Source organism: Meles meles, chromosome 10 (genome assembly GCF_922984935.1).
Source record: "Meles meles chromosome 10, mMelMel3.1 paternal haplotype, whole genome shotgun sequence".
Taxonomy (NCBI): domain Eukaryota; kingdom Metazoa; phylum Chordata; class Mammalia; order Carnivora; family Mustelidae; genus Meles; species Meles meles.
Genome location: NC_060075.1, coordinates 87,490,066 through 87,512,539, shown reverse-complemented (window position 1 = coordinate 87,512,539; position 22,474 = coordinate 87,490,066). Strand labels below are relative to the sequence as shown.

The 22,474-nt window shown below is 42.5% G+C and overlaps 1 protein-coding gene across 1 annotated transcript in view; it reads left to right on the top strand.

The window, feature by feature from the left end:
- The window catches only part of SLC26A5 (solute carrier family 26 member 5), a 54,107-nt gene that overhangs the window by 12,186 nt on the left and 19,447 nt on the right, over positions 1–22,474 (top strand). Inside the window, exons 3-7 of the mRNA XM_046020762.1 lie at positions 12,925–13,129; positions 15,125–15,264; positions 20,300–20,410; positions 21,528–21,694; positions 22,255–22,419. Of these exons, the coding sequence (XP_045876718.1) occupies positions 12,978–13,129; positions 15,125–15,264; positions 20,300–20,410; positions 21,528–21,694; positions 22,255–22,419 (735 nt within the window). The 5' untranslated portion in view covers positions 12,925–12,977. The remainder of the gene's footprint in view (positions 1–12,924; positions 13,130–15,124; positions 15,265–20,299; positions 20,411–21,527; positions 21,695–22,254; positions 22,420–22,474) is intronic.

Sequence of the window (22,474 nt, the reverse complement as noted above, 5' to 3'; positions counted from 1 at the left end):
TAAAAAATACACTGAATTTTTAAATTAATGTTCTAGCTAAACAAAATATTAGAGCCAAAGGTGAGATAAGTAAATTAGAAGTGAAATCTGAGAACATTTTTTATATTTGATTTTTAGTTTTGATTTTTTAATTTGATTTTTTTTTTTTAATTTGACAGATCATAAGCAGACAGGTGGGGGGGAAGCCGGTCCCTGCTGAGCAGAGAGCCCGATGCGGGGCTTGTCCCAGGACCCTGAGATCATGACCTGAGCCCAAGGCAGAGGCTTAACTCACTGAGCCACCCAGGCGCCCCTACCCTGGAATTTTTTTTTAAGAATTTTTTATTTATTTGACAGAACACAAGCACAAAGCACTGAGTGGAGATCTGACCTGAGCTGAGGGCAGACACTTAACTGACAGAGCTACCCAGGCAGCCCTCAGAACTTTTTCTTATCAAAATATCTGTCACTCAAACCTAACCACCAATTTGAATTGCTGAGCTTTTTACCCCAAAGAAGATTCCAGAAGCATATCTGTTAATGATCTTTCAAGTGTTCCAGCTGAAAAATAAATTCTAGAATTTATCAACTTATGGAGTCACAGCAAATCAGTGTTAGAGGGGGACTTCACTTTTTAATGGAACTGAATAATTTTTCTTTTTTTTTTTTTAAAGAGTTCATTTATTTATTTGACAGAGATACCACAAGTAGGTGAAGAGGCAGACAGAGAGAGAGGAGGGAGCAGGCTCCCTGCCGAGCAGAAAGTCCAATGCGGGGCTCGATCCCAGGACCCTGGGATCATGACCTGAGCCAAAGGCAGAGGCTTTAACCCACTGAGCCACCCAGGCACCCCATGGAACTGAATAATTTTTCTATAGCAGTGTGGTGCTATACAGAACAAAGTAGGATGGGAGTAGAGTCAAATAACTAGCCTGCCCTTACAGTCCTATAACACCTGGCTCTTCAGCCTCTCCAGTTTCATTTTCCATAACCACTCAAAACAGGATTTCTACTGGTGCTTTTGGGGTTCTATGAACATTTTGTATTAATTTTTACCTTTCACATCTCTGTGCAGAATCACATGCCCTTCCTTCCGCCTTCTATCCATTATTCAAGAGTGGCTTCAAATCCAGTATCCTCTCTGAAGCCTTCCAATGTGCTCAAAAAACCACCATACTTCATAAGCAGCAGATCATGACAAGTGAGAATACATGCCTATAATTAATTTTTTTAATATTTTATTTATTTGATAGGGAAAGATATCACAAATAGGCAGAGAGGCAGGCAGAGAGAGAGGGAAGAAGCAGGCTTCCCACTGAACAGAGAACCCAATGAGGGGCTCGATCCCAGGACCCTGAGATCATGACCTGAGCCGAAGGCAGAGGCTTTAACCCACTGAGCTACCCAGGTGCCCCACCTATAATTAATATTTAAACAACATCAGATAAACATTCTGGCATGACCAATCTGATACGCCGTTAATGAGGCAGCATTGCATACGCGCCTGGTTTCTGAAATCAGACCTGAATCCCATCCTGGCTGTTCTTATCCTATCAGAGCCTCAGGTATGTCATCTGAAATCGTGGATAATTCTTACGTCCCGTGGATGCTGTGTGTCTTTAATCCCACAGTCTCAGTAAATGTTAACTGCTGTAATTACATTTATTATTGTGTATAAAGAAGCAGCTCGCTAAATATCTACCATTCATATTATTTTAAGTCAACCTGCACTTTTTGTATACTCACTTTTTAAGTTACTCAGTGCTTAAAATGAGTATTGACATGGTTTAAAGGTGAAATTTTTTTTTAATTACTATCACATATGAACTCACACAGATCAAAACCAGAATTCCACTTGAATAGCGAAAATTTGGTGTTGCCTGCCTGTCTCAGTCAGGAGAGCTTGTGACTCTTGATCTCAGGGTTGTGATTTCAAATCCCCCATTGGGCATAGAGCTTACTTAAAGTAGCCAAAGTATCTAATTATAAGGAAAGTGGTTAACTAAATCATTGTAAATGTATATTAGAAAATATTATGCAACTATTAAAAATTATGCTTCTGAGGTTGTTTATTAATGTGGCAAATGCTTATGATACCATGTTAAGTAAAATATTTTTAATGCAGGGGTGCTGGGTGGCTCAGTCAGTTTGGTGTTGACTCTTGATTTTGGCTCAGGTCAGGATCTCAGGGTCTTGAGATCGAGCCCTGCATTGGGTTCCATGCTTAGTGTGGAGTCTGCTTCAGATTCTCTCTCCCTCTCTCTTCCTCTCAAATAAATTAATGAAGTCTTCAAAAACAAAAATTTTAGGGGCACCTGGGTATCTCAGTCATTAAGCATCTGCCTTCAGCTCAGGTCATGATCCCAGTGTCCTGGGTTCAAGCCCTTCATCGGGCTCCCTGCTCAGCAGGAAGCCTGCTTCTCCCTCTTCTACTCCCCCTGCTTGTGTTCTCTCTCTTGCTGTCTCTCTCTCTGTCAAATAAATAAAATCTCAAAAAAAATAAATAAAACCAAAAATTTTAATGCAAAACCATTAAGACAATATCATGTGAATATATATTATATATGCACAAATGTATGTGTTTATAATATACACTCAATATGTATTATTTATGCATGAGAAAAATGAATTTCCAAATTTCCACACTGCTCATGTATTTTATAAGGAAAAAAATCATGATTTATATATCAAAGGCCCTTGATCTCGTTTCCTAAATGATATTTTCTTGCCGACAATCTCTCTTTCCCATTCCCAGAACTTTCTCTTTTCCCCTGTATGCTCTCTCAATTTCATATGCTTCTCCCCACCTGTAAGAAACCCTTAAAGGAGGTGGAATGCTGCAAAGACATTAGAGGACAAGCGTCCTGAGGACGTGTACCATAGCTTATTGATCTCTAAGCCAGCTTGGATGTGACAGCCAAGCATGGAAGTAGAAACTCAGTAGAATCATATTGAATGCATGAGTAGAGACCCAAGACATTGAGAAATGGAACAGGTAAAAGGAAATAGGTGTGAGAGTGATTTAAAAGGTAATCATAAGTATATATAGAGTCCCTTATCCTAACTGCTTTATAATTCTTACATTAATCCCCAATGCATCATGGCTGAGACTGGCTAGACAAATTATGAGCATCCATATAATGGCATTTAAAAAACAAAACAACAAGGGGGTGCCTGGGTGATTCAGTCAGTTGGGTATTGACTCTTGGTTTCAGCTCAGGTCATGATTTCAGGGTTGTGAGATCGAGCCCCACATCCGGCTCCATGGTCAGTGAGGAGTCTGCTTGAGATTCTCTCTCTGCCTCTCCCCTCCCCGCTTGTGGTCTTGCTCTCTCTCTCTCAAGTGAATAAAGAAATCTTTTTTAAAAATGAGGACTCTATTTTATAGGGATATGGAAAGATAACCAAGAGATATTAAGTGAAAAAAGCAAGGTGCAGAACAGTATTAAGTTATGCTACCGTTCATGAGAAGGAGACTATGTATTCATGCCTGCCTGTGTAAAATACTTCTGGAAAGACACACAGAAAGTGGACACCGTGGTTGCCTCCCAGCCATAGAATGGAAGGGAAACTGTACTTTAATTCTTCTTATACATGAATTTTTAAGCCATGTGAATATATTAGGGATTCAAGAAGGTAATTAAATGAAAATGGAGGAAAATCATTATCCCCGTTTTCAAATAAGCAACCTGAGATTGAAGGAAATGAGGTTCCCTGCCCGCAGCAGTAGTAACAGTCACACATATGGAGCATGAGCACGTACTGTGTCCCACGCCCCACAATCAGTACTTGGGACACATTTTCTAATTTATTCCTCACAGATCTATGTTGGAGTTTTATGTTTATTTCAGTCTTACAGCTGGAGAACCTGAGGGAAACAAAGAATCTATTTTCCAATCCAGGACACTTGTGGAAGTGATAATTGCTCTGGGACAGCGAGCATAAGCCAGAACCCAGGGTCACTCCACTTAGAGAAAACAGATAGTGTGCCAGATGTCCTGTCATCACAGCAGAATCGGAACGCGGTCTGTGTCACTTCACAGCCTGCATGCCTAACTGCCGTGTACAGATAAGCAAATGAAGGGACACTAAACTGATGTCGCTTGCAGAATGCACACAGCTGTTAAAGTGCCAGTTCCAGCCTCCAAATGTGGTCCTTCTGAACCCAAAGCCTGTACCATGTGATGTGTCTCTGGTTAGAAATCTAATAATCCTTTGGCAGAGGAATTTAAGAGGAGGATGATAAATCTGTAAGAAGAGGGAAAGGATGGGCAGAGCCCCAAGCTAAGTCCTTTGGTATGTTTGGCGCCCCCCCCCCCCCATTCAAAGACCCCTGGAGAGCATTCGGTCGCCAGATGTCTGGGAGACTGCTGACTGCAAGGGTATGTGCCCAGTGTTTCAGGGACAGTGGTGACCTCACAGAGCTTCCCATCCGCTTTCAGGAGCAACTTGCCCAGATGTGGGGGCCTTTGGCTCTTTGTAAGTATTGGCCACCGCAGTTCATCAAAGATTGTTCATAAGGAAAAGCAGATAATATATGCTTTGAGTCCCAGAAGACCAGAGAAAAGGAAGCAGCTTTTTCAAATTGCTTTTAGGAAAAGACTGATAAAGTCATGAGTGAAAAATCATTTTCTGGGGCACCTGGGTGGCTCAGTGGGTTAAGCCGCTGCCTTCGGCTCAGGTCATGATCCTGGGGTCCTGGGATCGAGTCCCGCGTCAGGCTCTCTGCTCAGCAGGGAGCCTGCTTCCCTCTCTCTCTCTCTCTCTGCCTGCCTCTCTATCTACTTGTGATCTCTCTCTGTCAAATAAATAAATAAAATCTTTTTAAGATTTATTTTTTTTTTGACAGATAGAGATTACAAGTAGGCAGAGAGGCAGGCAGAGAGAGAGGAGGGGAAGCAGGCTCCCAGCCAAGCAGAGAGCCCGATGCGGGGCTCAATCCCAGGACTCTGAGATCATGACCTGAGCCGAAGGCAGAGGCTTTAACCTGCTGAGCCACCCAGGCGCCCCAATAAAATCTTTTTAAAAAATCATTTTCTGGACTACAACTCACGAAGGCTTTTCTATATGGTATCCCCATTAAAGTTTATGATCTGGGAAGTTTAGAAAAATTTTGTAATAAGTAACATTTATTTTTGTTAGTGGTTCATGCTAATGCCCATAGAGAAATTATGTGAAAGATACAGTAAGTTTAGGCATGTGGCTGCACAATTGGAAGGAAATGTCAACCTAGGCATTCGGACTGATTTGACTATTAACATAATTAATTATAGAATTATAATTAGAGTTATAGATATGTAAGTTGATTACTTTGAAAAGACGAACAGATGCCCTGAAGCCCTCTCTCTTCTGATCCCTCCAGTCCACAGTGAGGAATACTCAACAACTGAAAAGCATTACTGAACTCGTGTCTGTGTGTGTGTGTGTGTGGTGTTGGTGGTGGTGGTGGTGGTTGGGTGGGGTGTGTTAGTTTCAGACAACTGAATCCATTCTAGCTAAATCCACAGAGATTTTATTGGTGTTTTGAATAAGCATGCCAATTACTGATCTCAGAATGTTGTCACTGGAAATACAATTTAAGAATGGGGCCGGGAGGGGGGGGCGCCCGGGTGGCTCAGTGGGTTAAAGCCTCTGCCTTCAGCTCGGGTCATGATCCCAGGGTCCTGGGATCAAGCCCCGCATTGGGCTCTCTGCTCCATGGGGAGCCTGCTTCCTCCTCTCTCTCTGCCTGCCTCTCTGCCTAGTTGTGATCTCTCTCTGTCAAATAAATAAAATTAAATTAAATTAAAAAAGAATGAGGAGAGGGGTCCCTGGGTGGCTCTGTCGATTAAGCAGCTGCCTTTGGCTCAGGTCATGATCCCAGGGTGCTGGGATCAGGTCCCACATCGGGCTCCCTGCTCAGCAGAGAACCTGCTTCTCCCTCTCCCTCTGCCTGCAGCTCTGCCTACTTGTGCTCTCTCTCTGTCAAATAAATAAAATCTTTAAAAAAAAAAAAAAAAGAATGAGGAGGACACTAAGACTCAGGCAAACTGTTTTTGTATAATCATTCAACAAGCGTTTTTGAGCCCTAAGTAGCCATCACTGAGCAGAAATCCTCAGCACTGGGTTTCCGCTCAGTCTCATTTCCCAACAGGTTGTTCCTTTCTCTCTCTGCATGGGCTTTAAACAATGCAGGTTCTGGAATTACTAAATCAACATCTCTAAATGACCTGGAAATCTGTCATTTCAAGCTCCCTCGATGATTCAGACACACTTTCCGAGTATGGAATCTGCTGGTGTAGTTGGCTCAGATGCTTGAGAAGCAGATCTAGGGCTGGACCCTGACCCTGACCTCCATGTTGGAGCATCTCCCACAGAACTAGCGTGAATCTTCATTATCGGCAAGCAACTAATCCTTGCCTTAATTTGAAGTTAAAAATGGTGCCACTGTTTTGTCATTGTTTTTATTTATAAATATCTGTGTCTTTTAAATGGGCAACAAGGTGTGTGTCTTGAGAATCTTTTTGGAGACGTCACTTACCCCTATGTGAGTGTAGATGGGTCTGTTTTCTGGCCTACGAGGGAGGGGGTTAAATTGCATCATCCTCATCATCCTCCTTGCCGACCTAGAAATCTATGATGAAAACTGTTTTTAAATCCCTTCTTCCTTCCGTAGCTGTGGAAAACAGGATTTGAACCTCCAGGTCATTTTGCTTTTCTGTGGCTAGTGTTTTTGTTGGAGGACCTGTCAAAAGACTTGTCTCTTTTGACCATCTTAGAAGTGACATTTCTGGAGTGAGAGCCTGCGTGGTTTTACAACTTGGTGATTTATATTTTAATCAGCACACTGGAAGCTCATTATCTGTCAGATAAGAGTCTGGTCATTTGATCTGCTCGTGTTGGTCCTTTGGTGTCTTTGCCACTCTTCTCCTGATAAGGGAGTTATTGATAGCCTTCGTGGTTTTAATTATTTAATCATCATTGATGAGCATTAAAAGTTCCCCAGAATAGCCGACAGCCTGTCTTTATAACACCCTCTTCTCCTTTCTTGTCCTTACCCTCCCAAGAACTCCTTTCTTTTCCCAGTGAGAAAAAACTGCCAAACAGGTATCTCAAGGACGCATAGACCATAGCCAGAGTCCTAACACCTCAAAAATATTTGAGAATCCCCATGTACCTCTGTCTCTTTTTAATCTACAGAGAGTTACAGTTGCCACACTTAGCAAGGGAAATATAAGATACCCAGTAAAATTTGAGATAAAGCATGAAAGTTTAATATAAGTATGCTCTATGCAATATGCTCAAAAAGTATTTGGTGTTTGTCTGCATTGAAATTTAATGGACATCCTATATTTTATTTGGCAATGCTAGAGAGAGTGCATACCCTAATGATATCCTAAATCTACCTAATGTTTTGAAATCTAAGTTCCTTTGAGACTTGCTCCTAATTTAAACCTAGAATGAAATGTTTGTAACAACTGAGACTTTATTTATGTAAATTTTAACAACTACACACAACTCCTTCTTGTTTTCAGAACTTAATAGAAATAAGACTTTACTTGAAAAACCTAAGCTAGATATTTTCCTGTTTCGTAGTTTTGGTTTTTTTTGGGTTTTTTTATATATATTTTTTTAATTTATTTGACAGAGAAATCACAACTAGGCAGAGAGGCAGGAGGAAGCAGGCAGAGAGGCAGGAGGAAGCAGGCAGAGAGGCAGGAGGAAGCAGGCTCCCCCTGGAGCAGAGAGCCCGATGTGACCTGAGCCGAAGGCAGAGGCTTTAACCCACTGAGCCACCCAGGCGCCCCTGTTTCGTAGTTTTTTATTAGCTATTTCAAGGATGCACATAAGCAAAGACAGTGATATAATGCATTGCCCACACTTTATTTACACCCTATCCAGTCTTTTTTTTTTCTTTTTTATTGGGATGTGGGTGTTTCTACTGCCATTCCCTAAGTCAGTGGTTTTGACCTTCACCTGTGCCTTATCATCTCCTGGAGAGCTTTTTACATTCACAGCCCCCCGCTTGCCTCCCACACCAATTAAGCTGGAATCCCTGGCAGGAGAGCCAGACACCAGTCCTGCCTGGGTGATTCCAGTGAGTGGCCAGGGCTGAGAACTAGTTCCCTAAATGAGAATGGTGGAATCAAAGAAGTAGTATTACTGCGGAAGTGTGTCCTTATATTTCAAACTCATCTTCAAAATTACTTCAAATTATTTGTGGGTTTTTTCACGTGTGTTTCTCTGTCTCTCATAGGTTTTAAACCAGTGGTCCTCTACTCGTTAAAATCATCATAGGATGCTTTTTAAAGAAAAAGCCTGGGCTCCCCTCCTGGAGGTCTGGGGTGGAGCCAAGGATTTCTGGGTTTTGAAAGCACCTGAGGAGATTCTGAGTTTAGGCAGAATTGAAAGCCAGTATTTTTTAATATGTCAAATACCAATGTAACTGATCATCTGAGTCTCCCGGGGTACTTTTAAATATTTCTTTATTTATTTATTTATGGAAGAAAACGCATTTATGTATTCTTTTCTACTTACAAGTCGGGTCACAGACATCAAGTAGACACAGTAGTGCCTGCAAGCCCTTGTCAGTCTCTGGTCTAACTTCTTTTCCCTCAGACCTCCAACCGTCTCTCTTTCCTTCTCACTTTCTTTCTTATTTTTTTTTTAAATTAAGATTTATTTCTTTTTTTTAAGAATTTATTTATTTAACAGAGAGAGAGATCACAAGTAGGCAGAGCAGTAGACAAAGATAGAGGGGGAAGCAGGCTCCCTGCTGAGCAGAGATCCTGATGTGAGACTCGATCTCAGGACCCTGAGATCGTGACCTGAGCCAGAGGCAGAGGCTTAACCCCCTGAGCCACCCACGTGCCCCAACATTTTTTAAAAATATTTATTTATTTATTTGACAGAGAGAGAGGTCACAAGTAGGCAGAGAGGCAGGCAGAGAGAGAGGGAGAAACTGGCTCCTCACTGAGCAGAGAGCCCGATGCGGGGCTCGATCCCAGGACCCTGAGATCATGACCCGAGCCGAAGGCAGAGGCTTAAACCACTGAGCCACCCAGGCGCCCCGTGCCCCAACATTTATTTCTTCATTTGAGAGAGAGAGAACAGTGGGGAGGAGCAGAGGGAGAGGGAGAGAGAATTTCAAGCAGACTCCCTGCGGAGTGCCCCTGAGATCATGATCTGAGTAGAAATCAAGAGTCCAATGCTTAACCGACTGAGCCACCCAGGCGCCCCTACCTCTCACTTTCAATACAATCCACAAAAGAGAAACAACTCATCTTTCCAGCACCACGTCCTCCAGCCTAAGTGCATTTGTGTCCACATACTCTGCCTTCCCTCTGTGGACAGAGAGGAGCTGTCCTTGTCCTCCCCAAGGTCAGGGCCTGCTGGGACACAAGAGCCAGTGTCTCCTAGGTAACTTTTAAAGCACACATGTAATTGCCCTGCTTCATAAAGTGGGAAGAATTTTGAGGTGCTAGGAGGAGGAGAAACGAGGGTTGGCAAATGACCTTCAGAGTAATGGGTGTAAATGAGGAATCCTGTCGAGGATAGCCAAAGGACTTTAGAGAAAAAGGATAAGAATGTCTAATATTTTGGAAATATTTTACTTCTGGGGCCCCTGGGTGGCTAAGTTGGTTAAGCCTCTGACTTTGGCTCAAGGCATGATCTCGGGGTCCTGGGATGGAGCCCTGCATTGGGCGCCACGCTCAGCTGGGAGTCAGCTTCTCCCTCTCCCTCCACCCCCTCCCCCTGATCCTGCAATTTCTTTCTCTCTCAAATAAATAAAATCTAAAAAAAAAAAAGAGAGAGAGAGAGATTTTGTTTCTTCTGCTGTGTTTCAATGTAAACACCTTTTCTGTTGCCCCCAACCCTTTAGAGAAGGCCGTCCCATGTGCATACAGCAACGCATGCCCACACCCACACGAACCGAATGAACACTTCCAGGCCCCACCCCTGGAAATGCTATTTCAGGAGGTTCAAAGTGAGACCCTGACATCAGTGCTTTAAACCCTCCCCAGGCCACTGTGCCAAGTGGACAGGTTTGGCCCCACCGACTGTAGATGACACAACATCACAATCCATCCCGTTGACATCTGGGCAAATTGATGTTGGGGAACATAATATCAATGGCAAAACTGGGTTTTTGCAACAGGGAAAAAAAGAAAATCTGACTCTTATTAGGCCTCCCTCAGATCTACTTATCTTTTTCTCTTTAAGTGACTCTATGAAGGAAGATACAACCTTTCTGAAATAGGACATTAGAAGACCAAGGAGGTATACAGAGAAAATGAATAACAATACATTTTAAAGCAAGCTTACTCTCCTGTAGTATAAAAACCAGAGAGGAAGCATGACCTACAGAACAGTCATGAGCTCCAATCCAAAGATATCTTTCACTCATCAAATACTGAGTGCCAGCTAAGAGACAGGGACTGAGCTAGGTCCTTAGAGCTCAGGGTGTGGTATGACCTTAGGAATCACAGTCTAGAAGAGACCAATAATTACCATCAGTGGAGGGGAAAATGTGAAATTACCTAGGTAGTAAGTATAGACCCAGTCCATAGGGGTTAGTGGTAAGGGAACACTTCAGAGAAGCAGGAGACAAAACCCGGCTATTGAAAGATACAAGGATCAGGGCGTAGGGAGAATGGAAGGAGAGAGAGGGGGAAAATAGCATTTCTTAACAGAGTGAATAGAACTGTAGGCGTGGACACCATGGCTTAAAGCAGCATGCATGGTATGTTGCCTGAAATATGGATGGTTCTATAACACTGTTGTGTAATATTCTGGAAGAGTTCGGGCAGGTGGAAGGCAGAGAGGTCGCCTTGCCCTATGGTCAGACTCCACTCACATACATCACGTTCTTGGGTATTATGATGAGTTCTAGAGTGGCCATAAAAAGTTAGCTGAGAGATGGGCAACCAGCCTTGCTAGTCTAAAACAGAAGATGTAACGGGGTGCCTGGGTGGCTCAGTGGGTTAAGCCTCTGCCTTCAGCTCAGGTCATAGCCTCAGAGTCCTGGGATCGAGCCCCGCATTGGACTCTCTGCTCAGCAGGGAGCCTGCGTCCCCCTCTTTCCCTGCCTGCCTCTCTTCCTGCTTGTGATCTCTGTCTGTCAAATAAATAAATAAAATCTTTAAAAGAAATAAAAAAATATAAGACACATGATCTCTATATGTTGGATGCTGCTGCAAAATCCTTTTTCTCCAGACTAATCTGCTCATATCTTCCTTATCGGTACTTGCCTGGGTTTATGGCTAGGCTTCCTTTATATTCTATACTCTGGAATTTTTAACTTCCTGGCACATAAGCGCTTGTTTTTATGTGTTGTGTTTGTGGTTGATCACACGACCCTGAGTTCATTGTGAGTGTAATTTCAGTTTGGTGAGGAACTAACTTTTCACCCCGCAGGGATTACATCGAGCAAGGTCAGTAATCCCCCACATCCCTATGGTTCCTACACAGACACCTGTTAGCCCAGCTAACTGCCATCTCCTCTGCTCTTACCTTCCTTCAGGTGAGAACACTGGCTGTAGTTGTCGTGCACTGAATTTTTATTATAAGGTCTATAATTCAAATACACAGACAAATACAAAGAATCATGTAACCAATGCCCGTTCACTTACTGCAAGGCTTAATCAGATCTAATAATTTTGCTCTATATGCACCAGTTTTTACAAACTAAAACATTGTAGATATGATAAGTTAAAGCTCTGTCTCCTCTTGGTCTGATTCGCCTTCTTTCTGAAGGAACCACCACTCTGATCCTAGTGTTTCTCATTATCTTTCATGGTTTTATACATTTACTACATATATGTGTCCATAAAGAACATACAACATTGCTTTATACATTTTTAAGGTTTGTTTAAATTACTGCATCCTTGAAGTATCCATCTGAGCCTTGCATTTTTATTGAAAATTAAGTTTTTGAGATTTACTGATGATGACACAAACAGATTTAGGTTGCTTTTTAAAACTACTTTATAGGGGTGCCTGTGTGGCTCAGTTGTTAAGCATCTGCCTTCGGCTCAGGTCATGATTTCAGGGTCCTGGGATCGAGCCCTGCATCAGGTTCCCTGCTCAGGGGGAAGCCTGCTTCATCTGCTTCTCCCCTGCTTGTGGTCCCTCTCTCACTGTCTCTCTCTCTCTGTCAAATAAATAACATCTTGAAATAAAAAAACTACTTTATAGCATGCATTATGTCACTCTATCAAAATTTATTTTTTATTGTGTACAGGTAGACATTTGAGAGTTTTCCCCCAATTTTTCAATGTAATAAGGCCATAGTGAATATCTTTGCACACATTTTCATGTGCACAAATGTACTGGGTTTTTATTCCTTAATCATTTACTTATATTCATAGCATTTACTATGCAGCATATGTATACATGTGTATTATAATATTGCACTGACATTTTAAACCTTTGACCTTTCGCTGGTCATCAGGAATTTTCCTCCTGGAGATGTTCTGAACCGTGGAATAATTTAAGGAGTAATCAAATGTGAGTACAGCATTGGAGAGGAGGATAATATACCTTCAGGAAACTTGGGGTCTGTTTAAGGACTGATTTTTCCCCTTTTCCTGATTCCTTGACATGTAAATGGTCAGTGTCAGCCCGAGTCACTATTCCCCTCATATGGACTGAAAGCCAGCTGCCTGCAGAATTTGGCCACTGAATTTAATGTGAGCTGTTGTTAAAAGCACGCACATTACCACTTATTGCCCTGGGTGGAAAGAAGTCACAAGTGGTTTGTTGGTTTGTTTGTTTTCAATTGATTTTAACTTCATTTGATTTATTAGTGGTGGCTAGCTACTGAGCTGTATGATAGGTGCTCTGGGACGTCCAGAGATGAAGAAGTCCTCCAAGAAACTCAGAGTTCCCCGAGGAAGAGATGCTTAGGAACAGTCATCTGTCAGATTTTGGAGTCTGAAGTAGGCTCTTTATTCTCTCCTCTAGTGACACTCAGGAAATGCTTGTCTCCTGCTGTTGACGCATAATCTCACAGTACTATGGATCATGCTGAAGAAAATGAAATCCTTGCAGCAAGCCAGAGGTACTATGTGGAAAGGCCTATCTTTAGTCACCCGGTCCTCCAGGAAAGACTGCACAAGAAGGACAAGATTTCGGATTCCATTGGGGATAAGCTGAAACAGGCATTCACGTATGTTGTGTTTTAACCAACTTCTTTATTCCATCATTCAGTTATGACAGAAGCGAGGTCAAACGTATCAAGAAAATCTGGTGTGGTGGAGAAAAAAAATAGTGAGCACTTAGGATTTGTAGACTGTCCATGTGGTAACGTGGGATGGGTACTTGATTGAACCCCGGCTTCATAATATATTTCACCCTATTTATTAAATTCTGATTACACTTGCCTCCATTTAACAGTTTATCTAAACACCCTGCTTTCCCGAACTCCACCACCTTCGAAATATCCACCTCTTCCTTTTGTCTCTCAGGAATGTTCCAAACACTCTTTTTTTCCACCCTGACTTCTACCCCATTTGGCACCACCCTGAATTTAAGTCCCAATGCATGCTGTCAGGGACACTCAGTGTCCTAGGACACTTCGCTTTGGAGACATTTAAACAGCCATGTTGCAGGCCTGGGAATGGTAATACGTGTATGCCTGACATGTGTCTCTTGAGAGCTCCCAGGATTAGGTTTGACTGCTGCCTCTGGACCCTTGGGACCACATGTCCCTGCTCTGTGTTCACCTAGCTTCATAGGAACCCTCTGCTCTAGGTGTGATCATCAGGAGAGATTTAAAATGTATTCACTGGAGTCAAACTGAGTTTTAACCCTAGTCCCAACCACCTGCCAACCATGTGCTTGTGTTTCCTGCTCTATAAAATGGGGACAGCCATGGTACTTACATCATAGCATTAAAATCTGTTAATATATGCAAAGTCCAAGGCATGTGGCAAACAGTACACAAGTGAAGCTATTATTAATATCTTAATTTTCTAAACAAGGAGACATATCTAATCTGATTTGTTTCATTCAGATTCATGGCTTATGCCACAGTTGACCCAGATCTGCTTCCAATATCTTTCTTCCACTGATGATCAGATACTTTTGTAAAGACATGATACAAAGTACCATGCCTACTTCAAGAATGCATTGTCTTTTGAATGGAACAAATTGCTTCCTTGTCATCTGGAGAACTTGGGGCTATCCTGGTGGTGATGGAACCCATCTGTCCATCTCTTATTCAGTGACATCTCTGATGACTGGCATAGACTGGCAAAAGGACTGGCCAGTGCCCAGAACATAGTCTACATATCAAAATTAATTGAACTACATGGGGATTAAATGCAAGGCCTCGGTTTTATTAGCATGATGTTCCACCTAATCAAGACAACCAGACACAGAATCCACTACTGGACACCAGTGACAAATGGTCTCTTGTTTTGTTTTGTTTTGTTTTTTAAGATTTTATTTATTTTTATTTGAGAGAGAGAGAGGGAGAGAGAGAATGTGAGAGGGTTGAAGGTCAAAGGGAGTAGCAGACTCCCTATGGAGCTGGGAGTCTGAGGCCGGATGTGATCCCGGGATTCCGGGATCATGACCTGAGCTGAAGGCAGTAGCTTAACCAACTGAGCTACCCAGGTGCCCCAGCAAATGGTGTTTTAAGTTTACCTAATCAAAGACCCTAAAGCATTGAATACATATCCATAAAGCTCAAGTACTCATATAAATTTCCTTCATTTTATAAGGACAGGGAAGACTAAATGGGCCTGCTGCTCATTGGTTCCACATTCACAAACTTACTAAGTGAGTAAGTAATTCCCCCACTTTGTTTCTACACCAACATAGAAAGTACATTAGGATTTCATCTGCTAAAATAATAGCCTCCAGGATATCTCAATTATTTTGAAGCTAAATTTTTCTTCTCTTTCATGGTAAATTGTAGAGCATCATTATGGAGCCAGTTCAGATGTTGCCATTTAAAAAAAAAAAAAAGGTTACAAGCAGATCTTCTTGTTTCTCATCTCTGCAGAGTGGAGAGATCATTCTTAGCACAGAATGTGAATTTTTCCCTTATTTCTCCAGGATACAGGGAAGGGAAAATGCCTTGGTGTGAATTCTATAGAAGTGTTCCTCATTTGATCTCTGGGGGTTTTGTTTTGTTTTGTTTTGTTTGTCCTCCCAGATGTACTCCTAAGAAGATACGAAATATCATTTATATGTTCCTGCCCATAACAAAATGGTTACCAGCATACAAATTCAAAGAGTATGTGTTGGGTGACTTGGTCTCAGGCATAAGCACAGGGGTCCTTCAGCTTCCTCAAGGTTAGTAGGTCTACTTATTTCTTTGTGTTGTTTCCCTTGGCACCATCTCTTCAAGCAGTTGTTGACCTTTTTTCCTGTTTTCTTTCACCATGGTTGCAAATTCATAGTTTTTATATCATACTAGTAACCTTTACCGGTCTAAAGGAATGCTTCAGAAACATTTGATCCTTAAAAAGCCCAGAGATAGTAGTAGTAGACCATAATGATATTAGTTTGCATATCACTAAATTTCTAGGAACCAGCTGGGCATGGCCTAACTTCTTGCTAAGTTAATCAGTCATTTAATGAATGTGTTGTTGGAGTTGTCATTGTTAAGGTTCTTGACTTTTAAGTCCATACTCTAATTACAATGGACAAGGATATGTTGAATTCCTCTACATATGTGTGATTTTATGTGCGATATAAGAATTTAAGAAAATGCTCATTCATTTATTCATCTGTTCATACATGTTTATCAAGCATCTGTCCAGACCTCCATATCCTTATGGAACTACTATCCAATCAAGCAGAAAGGCATGTAAAAGCACATTTAACTGTATTTAACTACATTTAACTACAAACAATGTCAAACACAGAGTACCAGAAGATAATAATAGGGGAACCTAACTTAAGTAGGTAAGTCACAGAAACTTCTAAGAGAGATTCGAGCTGAGCCCTGAAGGATGAGCGGGGGCAGGTAAGGAATGAGAGGAAGCACAACTGAGGCAGAGGGCATAGCATGTCTTAAGACACTTAGCAGGAAAAGAGGTCAGTATTTGAAGACTTAGTTTGAAAAATTCACAGAGAAGCAACTTGCCAGGCAGGTTAGGGGCCAGTGGCCAGCAAAGTGGCCAGTGCTAGGTCTACAGAGCCTTGTTGGCCACTTTTTGGATTCCACTCTGGGTGCACTGAAAGCTATCACCATGCTTTCACTCGGGGTTTCTTTCTTTCTAAGAGGTCTCCAGGACTGCTGTTGGGAGGTGGGGTGGGGATTGACATGCTTGGTGGGAGGGCTACCAGAATGCAAGCAGGGAGACCAATTAGAGGTAACAGGACTCTGTATAGGGAAAAGGTGATAATGGCCTGAACAGCCTCTAGATCAGTTGGGCAAGAATCTGTTCCCTTCTCCAGTTTCTCAAAAATTAATTACAAAATGATCAATTTGTTTAAAAAAAGTCACTTTCCCTCATGATCAGTTAACTGCATTTTTAATTTTCCAAGTGACTGATTTACCAGATCTTTTAAACAAAAGCCGTATACCAGGTTTAGGATGTTTTTTCCCATCCATTTGGGCACCAACACCCCAAGGGCACAGAAGAGGTGGGACAGAGACAGGGACACCCAGAGGCTCAGCCTCTGAAATGGGAAACAATTGAAACCGTCAGTGAGTTAAGTGGGACAGAAAGAGCGGCAGGGAGTGACTGCAGTGAACCTGTGTAAACTAATACTTCAGTGAAATCCGCAGGGTCGTGCCTAACTGGGTTAAAATGCCATTCCGCAGATTTATGTTTGACCTGTTAGCCATCTTCCATCTTGAACTAGGGTAGTGGTGGTAGAAAGGGAAAGAGTTAAAAAGATGCACACTATATTTTATGGTGAAATCAGCCATATTGGCTGTTGGATTGATTGAGGGGGGAATGGGGAAGAAAGGCATGTCGAGACCTGCTTTAAGGTTTCTGGGCTGATGAGTTGGATGTGGGGACACCGAGGAGGGAGGATGGTCAAGAATGACTCTCGGATTTCTGATTCTCACCTCCAAGGGTTGGAGGTGTCAGTTGCAGACATAATAAAGACTACAGGAGGAATGGCTTTGAAGGGTATGTTTGAGCATGTTAAATTTGAAATTCTTGTGAAATAGACAAATGGAGATTGCATGTTTATATTTAAAATATGATGGGCTAAAGAGAGCTGTGGGCTGGAGATGTCAGTGTGGGGATCTTTGATATACAGGGAACATTTAAGGCATGGAAGGCCACCCAGGAAAAGAATGTGGAGTGAAAGAAAGAGAACCAAGATCAAGCTTTGCCCAACATTAAAGACCAAATAAAGAAGGAGGAACCAGCAGAAGAGACCGAAAAAGAAGCATCTGGAAAGGGGGAAGGAGAACCAGAAGCCTGTGGTATTACAGAAAGGAGGAAGGAATGATCCAGTAGGTTGAGCACTAACAGGTGTAAGTCACCCCACACTCAAATTCATATGGAAAAGGCATTTTTCTGCCCATCACTAGTCAATGAAGATAGATAAATAGGAAAAACAAAATGTACCAAAGACAGAGATCCAAAAGATAGTAAGTTGATTTCTTGTGGTTGGTAAATTATTGGTAAAACGACTTTTTTAAGCATTGAATTAATAGATTCATGAATTTAGTTGAATTCTCTCTCTAATTCATTTAAAATCCCTATAAAATGATGGTAAAAGAGAAGAAAATGGTGTAAACTAGCAAGGACAAAGAAAATGGGAGAGCAGACACTGTGGAGTAGGGAAAAAAAAAAGGCAAGTGATGGACGAGTGACAACTGAATTATCAGAGTGGGGGAAGCTGGTATTTGAGTGTCTGCCTTGTGGGAACGTTGGAAAATTGGCAGTTCCAAGGATTGTCAAAGGTGAGAGTCAGTCAGATGGCTATAAGCGAGAGGATTGGTTGAAACTCTGTATAATAAGTAGCAAGTACATGGACACCCAAGTCCCCACTGACACCATTCAGTGGATGGCAGTGAAAACAGTGAAAGATGTCAGGGAGAATGAAGTCTGCATGTTGACCTGTGCACCAACTAACAATGGCTCTTCCATGCCCTGCACATCTCTAAAGAGCCTGCAAGAACTTACAGCCCAAGGCAAATGACAACCCACCCCCAAAGAAAAAACGCCAAAGTGACAACTGGGGGTTCCCCAACCAAGATGTTGGCTGGTCCCCCAGTTGCCATATAGTAGAGCTCATCAGTAAATAAAGGGGCTGATGCACACGAAACTTCAAGGAAGAAAAAAAACAAACAGAAAGAAGGACCTCGTTGGGCATATAAATAATGGAAAGGGCAAAATAAAATCTATTTGCTTTGTAATATTCTCAGCAGGTTACGAAAACATATTGAATCCATGAGATAAGAACAGGATGTGATTTTAAAGACTTTATTTGGAGAGAGCGTGTGAGCAGGAGAAGGGGCAGATGCAGAGGAGCCGACTGAGCCACGCAGGTGCAATTTTAAAAGGAGCCTTCAGAGAACAAGAAAGAGCTCATAGAAATTAAAAATATGATAGCTGGAACAAAACACTCCATCATAGGGTTGGAAGATAGAGGAAATCTGGAAATGGAAGAAATAAGTGAGTACGTGAGCAATAAGAAAGGTGAGACAGGAACACCAGAGGATCGATCAGTCCTGCTGTTCCATTGTGCATCTCCTTGCAGTTCCAGAAAGAAGGAGTTAAACTGAAGGGAAGAGACTATCAAAGAATATTTTCAGAATTGAAATACATGAGTTTTCAGACTGCAAGAAACGACAAAGTACCCAGCAGAAGAAATAAAAAAGAGGCACATCATAATAAAATGTCAGAATGCCAGGGATAAAGAGAAGATCTCAAAACCTCTTAAAAAGGGGGAAAAAGTCACATAATTATGATATAACTAAGTGGAAACTGAGAAAATAGGAACTCAGTAGCTATTTAACATCTGAAACTGATAAACAGAATAATAATGCCAACACATTATTTAGAGCAGGGTTTCTCAGCCCTGCACCCTGCCGGGACAACCCCCATCCTCAGACAGTCATGATAATAAAAAATGTCTCCTCACATTGCCAGATGTCCCAGGGGCGGGGTTAGGGGGAAAAATTCTCTCGATTGAGAACTGTGAGATAAATGGTAGAAAAACAGCTGAACAAGTTGGAAGTAAGCGCCTTTGGGGAGCAGAACCTTGGGGTAAGGCAGGAGAGAGCTCAATTTTCTTTGGAGCTTTTTTAAAAGTACTGTTTGGCTTTTTAAACTATGGGCATGCATTGATTCCTTTTAAATAAAAATTTAAAAATAGAAATGTAAAAGAAAACCATGAAAATGACCATATTATTATATACAGACTAGGGATGCTTCCCCACTGTTCTGTGGCTAAATTTTTTTTCTTCACAACATGACAATGCATTAAGTGAATTTTCTAGTTGTCCCAGATACTGGGCTGAGCCCCCTGAGCCAAGAACAAGGGTGTTTATTGTCTCCACATTCTGAAGAGGATGCCAGACCATCTAATGCAAAACTATGAGTGAATGACACCAAACCATGTGTTTAGTGCATCACTTCAACCAGATGTATTTGGGGACCAGGGAGATGACAGTAAATTTAGAGTGAGAATTTTCTAGAGAGAGGTGAAAGCACTATACATTTCCCCTCCACTTAAAGTCAGGTAGAAGTGACTCCAAGAGAACCATTCAGAGGGCTAGACACGTGTCCTCTGGAGTTTTGGGGAATTGTTGCTGCCTAATTCTTGCAAGAAAAAAAATTCACAAATAAAAGGGTGTAAACTGCCCGCCCATACCCTCCAGTGGGTATTTAGTTTCTTGGGGTAAAGGTGCCAAGCTTTCCCATCAGGTAAATGAGTGCTCTGGAAGGTAACGAGGCTCGGCTCATTTGAAGGTACCTGCCCAAGAGGACTGCCTATGGAGGAAAGGAGCGTATGTCCATGGAGGGAACCTGGAAGAGGTATAGGAACTGGAAACTGGGAGTTCCTTATTGAATAGGGATCCCCAAAAAACCCACAAAAACACCCCACTAGAGACACAGTCGGCATTTTGCCTTCAACAAAGATTGTAGCTATACCAACCGAGTAGGACTTTCTGCCCTTACTTAGGTTGGGAAAGAGTAAAACAAAAAAAGAAAAAAGTCCACCCTTTGACAAAGAGGAGATGATAGGGAGAATGGTCTCAGCCTGAGTGTAGGACTGGGAATGCAAGTGTGGGCAGGTTAAGACCCATCTGTTTAATTTAACTTGGCTCTCACTAAAGCATCATAAGATGAGCACATAGAACCCTCCGCTTTCTAACGATCTCTCCATTTCTGCGGTTTCCATCCCACAGGGTTAGCCTTTGCAATGCTGGCTGCTGTGCCTCCCGTGTTTGGCCTGTACTCTTCATTTTACCCTGTTATCATGTATTGTTTTTTTGGAACCTCCAGACACGTATCCATAGGTAAAAACTTAGAGCTGACATTTTAGTGCCATTTGGTTTGGATTTCAAGCTTTGCAGTGTGCCAAAGAGATCGCATGTCTGTTACCAGAACATCTGCTTCCTTGAAACTTTTGTTACTGGACACCCACTAGGGGCTGTATAAAAATAGACTCCCCCCAGATTTCCAGAATGAATAGCTTTCTTAAAATCTTGGCATAACAGGGGGAAAGAAAGACCATTTTTCTTGTATAAAAAGAGCAATTGTCAAAATCTGGGAAAGAAGTACTTTAGTTCATAACATTGTTTGCTTGTATCTGGTTTTTCTTTTCTTTTATTAGTGTTACTGCATGTTCCTAGTTACTATGCATGTGTCGCATTTTCATCCTGTTTGAGACTCTGAATATACATGAGTTTTTCCCGGTGTATTTAGGGTGAGACTTACATGGACTTCATTACAGCCTTGGTGCCGCACAAGGCTGCCACCAACACACACGGACACGGTTTCCAATGTCTGGTGCTGGGTAACACATACCCCCCAAACGTTGCAGCCTCAGATATTTGCTTGATTACCTTGCACAGTTCCTGTGGGTCAGGATTTGGGAAGCGCTCAATTTGCGCCATTCTCGCTCAGGCTTTGTCAGGTAGTTGAGAGTCAGAGGGGGAGCTGGAGCAGCTACTCTCTCTCTCTCCCCTCCTCCCCCTCCATCCTTCTCTCCACTGGGTCCTAACTGAGCTTGCTCACACTTGGCCCCAGCACACACAAGTGTTACATCTGTCAGATGGGAGCCCCTCACCTTCTGTCACGTAGTCTCAGAAATCACGCAGTATCACTTTTGCTGCATTCTTTGGGTAACTAGCATGTCACAAGCCCACCCAGATTCAAGGAGAGAGCAATCAGATTACCTCTTAATGGGTGGATGTCCAGGTTCTAGAAGAGTCCATGGGATGGAAGGTATCATCGTGGCCATTTTTAGAGAATACAATCTGTACATACACAGCTCACACATAACCCAGGGGCAGAAGGCTGACAGAGAGCAGGGCAATTTTATCAACTTCACCTGTGTCTCCTTGAGAACCAGCAACAACCACGGGAGATATGCTGGAAATGATCGCCTCAACTAATGCTTCATTATGTCAGGTCCATTTGCTGTGATTAGCCTGATGATTGGCGGCGTGGCTGTCCGATTAGTACCAGATGATATAGTTATCCCAGGAGGAGTAAATGCAACCAACGGTACAGAAGCAAGAGACGCCTTGAGGGTGAAAGTCGCCATGTCTGTGACCTTACTTTCAGGAATCATCCAGGTAATATTCACAGCTGGAGAAATGGGCTCTCATTTGTCCATTTCATAAATATCTATTGAGCCTTTGTGGCTGGTCTACATGGTGAGCAGGGTCCAGCCAGCAGAGGTCCAGAGCTCAGGGTTCAGTGCACCCAGGAACACCAGTCCTGCTGCATGCCTTCTTGAAGTGTGTATTTATTAGGAGCTAGCAAGCCTCAGGTGGGCCCTTTAGAGATTCCAAAAGCAAGAAAAGTTTAAAGCAGGATTGATCAGTAATGGGAAGAAGCCCTCTCTTACCTGCTTGGAAGGAAGGGGAGGTGGCATTGACTCAGTGTGCCCCCAGTTCTGAGGAGCAGGGAAAGTACAAGTGTGCCCTGTGCTCCATGAGGCTCCAGGCGGCCCCCAAACTTCCACTGTTTTCTCTAACCCATGTTTCACCCGTGACCTCCTTAACTGCCACAGAGGCAAGACTGTAGTGTTAGAAAGTGGTCCGGAAAGAACTTTCGTGTGTTTTCTGTTGGCTTTTTACCTCCTGCTCTATCATGTGACTTCTTTGTTTCTGTGTCATTTAAAAAAAAATAGTTTTGCCTAGGTGTCTGTAGGTTCGGATTTGTGGCCATATATCTCACCGAGCCCCTGGTCCGGGGCTTTACCACCGCGGCAGCTGTGCACGTCTTCACCTCCATGTTGAAGTACCTGTTTGGAGTGAAAACAAAGCGGTACAGTGGAATCTTTTCAGTGGTGTATGTAAGTAAGCTGCTTCCCGACTTCCTGGTACTCGTTTTGCCTTCTTATTTTCCCC